Source organism: Gigantopelta aegis, chromosome 5 (assembly GCF_016097555.1).
Source record: "Gigantopelta aegis isolate Gae_Host chromosome 5, Gae_host_genome, whole genome shotgun sequence".
Lineage (NCBI taxonomy): Eukaryota > Metazoa > Mollusca > Gastropoda > Neomphalida > Peltospiridae > Gigantopelta > Gigantopelta aegis.
Window position 1 is genome coordinate 24,644,470 of NC_054703.1, and position 4,831 is coordinate 24,649,300.

General features: G+C 35.3%; 1 protein-coding gene across 1 annotated transcript; it reads left to right on the forward strand.

Annotated features, from left to right (window-relative positions):
• The first annotated feature begins 837 nt into the window (after positions 1–837).
• On the forward strand, positions 838–3,319 carry LOC121373466 (zinc finger protein 99-like). Its single transcript, XM_041500130.1, has one exon. The coding sequence runs from the start codon at positions 1,264–1,266 to the stop codon at positions 2,629–2,631; it is 1,368 nt and encodes a 455-aa protein (XP_041356064.1). The 5' UTR covers positions 838–1,263; the 3' UTR covers positions 2,632–3,319.
• Positions 3,320–4,831: the final 1,512 nt, after the last annotated feature.

Here is a 4,831-nt window from a genome sequence, read left to right on the forward strand (position 1 = left end):
ATATCAATGAGGTGTGGAGCTGGAGGTGACTCGAGCTAGTAACACCCCTGGTCTGTCGCAGACTAGAAGGACACATCACATCTTATCAAAGCTAGCTGTGTAGCATTCAGTCCCTGCTCGTGAGTGAAAGAAAAAAAGAAAGAAATGTTTTATTTAACGACGGACTCAACACATTTTATTTACGGTTATATGGCATCAGACATATGGTTAAGGACCACACAGATTTTGAGAGGAAACCTGCTGTCGACACTACATGGGATACTCTCTCCGATTAGCAGCAAGGGATCTTCTATTTGCGCTTCCCACATGCAGGATAGCACAAACCATGGCCTTTGTTGAACCAGTTATGGATCACTATATATGTATGTCCAGCATTTAGCGATTGTAATTACATATCAAATATATTTTTATGCATAAAATATTAGTGGCTGTATATTAAAAGTGTTTGATCGTTCTAATATTAGTACTAGGTTAAATTTCATTTTATTTCCTAAAAGTATGGGCTTCTTACAAATAGTAAGACGACCAGAAGCACATTGAAAATACAGACACTGGTATTCTAAACAAGAAAATATATTTAATATGTTTAATCGTAGAAATATTCGATTAGTCGGAAACATCTTACAATGCAGCAAACTCAGGAATGTCCCTTTAAACATCTATTCTATTCTATTCCCGATTTACAGTATTTAATTACGAGAGAGAGAGAGAGAGAGAGAGAGAGAGAGAGAGAGGGGGGGGGGGGGCTGGAGGTGACTCGAGCTAGTAGCACCCCTGGTCTGTCACTGACTGTAGATGGACACATCACATGTTATCAAAGCTAGCTATGTAGTATTCAGTCCCTGCTCGTGACTGAAGACAAGAACATGATATTATGAACGCAGATGTCACAGAGAAAATTATACATGTATATCATTATATATGTATGTCCAGCATTTTATCACAGATTAACGATTTTTAATGATGCATAGTCCATCAGCAAAAGAGTCCACCCAGTAAATATATAAAATAACAACATGTCAGTTAGTAGGATTCGAACCTACTGCACAAACTCACATATAATTTTACTGTCTGTGACATTGAAAGAACATTCACGAGTGCACATTTTATTTATTGATTGATTGATTGATTGATTGATTGATTTCTTTTTATTCTATTTCAGTCTCATATTGCACATGTGCCGTGAAGATTTATCCTGGTAAAACCAAAACTTACAGACAACAAAATAAGTGATGAGCACTGGCTAGACAGACGTATCTAACAATGTCAGTCACTGTTGATCACAAAGGTTTCAAATGTGAAGTCTGCTTTAAATGTTTCCCAACCAAGAGAAAGTTAGAAGTACATATTCGCGTGCATACTGGAGAGACTCCTTTCAAATGTGAAATGTGCAAAAAATGTTTTACGTCTAAATGCTACTTAAGAAAGCATATGTCCATTCATAATACTGAAAAAGGTTTCAAATGTGAAGTGTGCACAAAACGTTTTGCTCGCAAATGCAGCTTAAAACAGCATATGCTTATTCATACAGGTGAAAAGCCCTTTAAATGTGAAGAGTGCACAAAGAGTTTTACAAACAATGATTCCTTAAAACGGCATATGTTGATTCATACTGGTGAAACACCTTTCAGATGTGAAGTGTGCACAAAATGTTTTACATACAGCTCCACCTTAACACGGCATATGTTGAGTCATACTAGTGAAAAGACGTTAAAATGTGAGCTGTGCACAAAACGTTTCAAACACAATATAACCTTAAAATACCATATGTTCACTCATACTGGTCAAAACCCTGTCAAATGTGAAGAGTGCTCAAACAGTTTTACAAACAATGATTCCTTAAAACGGCATATGTTGATTCATACTGGTGAAACACCTTTCAGATGTGAAGTATGTACCAAATGTTTTACATACAGCTCCACCTTAACACGGCATATGTTGAGTCATACTAGTGAAAAGACGTTAAAATGTGAGCTGTGCACAAAACGTTTCAAACACAATATAACCTTAAAATACCATATGTTGACTCATACTGGTCAAAACCCTTTCAAATGTGAACTCTGCACAAAATCTTTTAGAAATGATTACCTTTTAAAGGAGCATGCAGTGATTCATTCTGATGAAAGACCTTACAAATGTGAAATGTGCTCAAAACAGTTTAAATACATTACCAGCTTAAGACAGCATATGTTTTGTCATACTGATGAAAAACGTTTCAAATGTGAAGTGTGCACAAAATGTTTTACACGCAGTTCCTGCTTAAAAGTGCATATGTTGATTCATACCGGCGAGAAACGTTTCAAATGTGAAGTGTGCACAAAACGATTTGCATCCAGTGGCCCGTTAAAACAACATATGTTGATTCATACCGGCGAGAAACGTTTCAAATGTGAAGTGTGCACGAAACGATTTGCATCCAGTGGCACGTTAACACATCATATGTTGATTCATACCGGCGAGAAACGTTTCAAATGTGAAGTGTGCACGAAACGATTTGCATTCAGTGGCACGTTAAAACATCATATGTTTATTCATACTGGTGAAAAACCTTACAAATGTGAAGTGTGCACAGAATGCTTTACACACCATACCAGCTTAAAACGCCATATGTTGCGACATACTGGTAAATAACTTTCCAAATGGAAAGTGTGCACAAAATGTTTTATACACAGGAAAAGCTTAAAACGGCATATGTCGATTCATGCTGGTGGAAAAACCTTTCAGTTCTGAAATGTTTGCATAGGCGTCGGAAGATGCTGGTTAAATAGGCAGAGCAATATGGAAGGGTCGTAATATATATAAGAATTATATAAGTCGCCTGATGTGCGATCGATCTAGGACCGATTCCCGTTTGTGGGCCCATTGGTCTATTTCTCGTTCCAGCCAGTGCTCCACAACTGGTGTAACAAAGGCCGTGTTATGTACTATCCTGTCTGTGGGACGGCACAATTTCTAGCGAAGGGGTCATGTTATAGCCCATGTTGTTGCCGACGACAAAAAGGGTCACACATGCTGGACCATTTTGTCGCCATTCAACCATTTTTGTCGCCAGTTCAGCAATACGTACATTCGAGGCCAACTGTATAGCTATTATAACTCTGGTTGATTGATCGAGAAATGATTTTTTGTTTTGTTTTTTCCAACTCTATGTGTATATGAATGGTTTTCTTTGTCAGATTCCAGATGATGATTTTTTTTTTTATAATGGCATTACTGATTACCTGATAGATTCCTTTAATATCCTTATAATAATTAATACCCGCTCTCTCTCTCTCTCTCTCTCTCTCTCTCTCTCTCTCTCTCTCTCTCTCTCTCTCTCTGTGTGTAGTAGTAGTAATAGTAGTAATAATAGTAGTAGTAGCAGCAGTAGCAGTAGTAATAGTAGTTATAGTGGTGGTAGTGGTAGTAATAGTAGTAGTAGTAGTCGTAGTAGTAGTAATAGTAGTGATAATAGTAGTAGTGGTGGTGGTGGTGGTAGTAGTAGTAATAGTAGTAGAAGTAATAGTGGTAGTAGTAGTGGTGGTAGTAGTAGTAGTGGTAATAGTAGTAGTGGTAGTAGTAGTAGTTACCTCATCCATTTTATGAGAGATTCGTTTTTTTAAATTATTTATTTACTAACAAATGGTGATTATTACAACCTCATTAAACAAAAAGAAACATTTATGTTTTAATTTCAATTTTCCTCACGTTAAATACAAAAATATCTCAAGTAGGCACTTACAAGAAAAGTCAAAACACGTGTTTTTGTACTATGACTTTTATGTGATGTCCTGAGACTTCCTGTGTTATACGAAATCATTCTTTTAACCATTTTGTGAATTTTGTTTACACCCTTTTTTTTTAGCAATTTAATTGTTATTATTTGATTGATCATTCCTAAAGTGTGTTATGCATTGATATAAATATGTATGTTTTATTGTATGTAGTCTGTCATAATTAAACAAAAAAGAGCATCCTGTATAATATGTTTTAATGGTATATTTTAGTATTTATATTTTATAGTGGGTGAGGTTTAAGTAAAGGATATATATACATATATATTTGTCTGTCAAAATTATTTGCATTTTGTAGAGCTGTTCTGGGGGTAACCAGGCTCGGAACCAGGACGATGCGACTTCCTTTTTGTGAAATATATTTGACATATGGTCGTGAGTCACTAACTGGTCCTAATTTGCGTTGCAGGGTGAAAATGACAAATTTTTCACTATTCTTGGTATGAATACCTAGGACACTAGTGGTCAGAAAACTAAAAACAGTAATACAAATTTTCATCAAACAGCAAAGATATTAAAAATGTATTTAACAAATTTACTAGAAAATGCATTACACTGTACACACGTTTTTGACATTTCCTCAGATCATACCTACCCTGACGTAACTGGCCTTAGGCACAATAATATCCATCTGATTTAAATAATGTTTGTGGCAATAGCTATATCTAGTTAAATAAACAAAATTACATGTACACACACACACACACACACACACACACATATATATATATATATATATATATATATATATATATATATAGCATTACTTTTCAAATTCTAACTTTGCTTAATAAGATGTTTTTGAAATAAAACTGAAAATTCACCATCTTTGGTAAAACGACGCTAAAATTCCCAATTTCAAAGCCATCGGTGTCAAGTCAAATTTTTGAAATAAACCCCTGTATATCATAAGAATGATCATGTATCATGAGTAATCATTTACAATTGAGTAATGGTAAGAATGAGCAAATTCGTAGTTAATTTTCAAGACAAAGGCTTGGAGCTGCATGGCTTCAAGAAAATGACCTGGACATGTATAATTACCTGCCCTATATTGT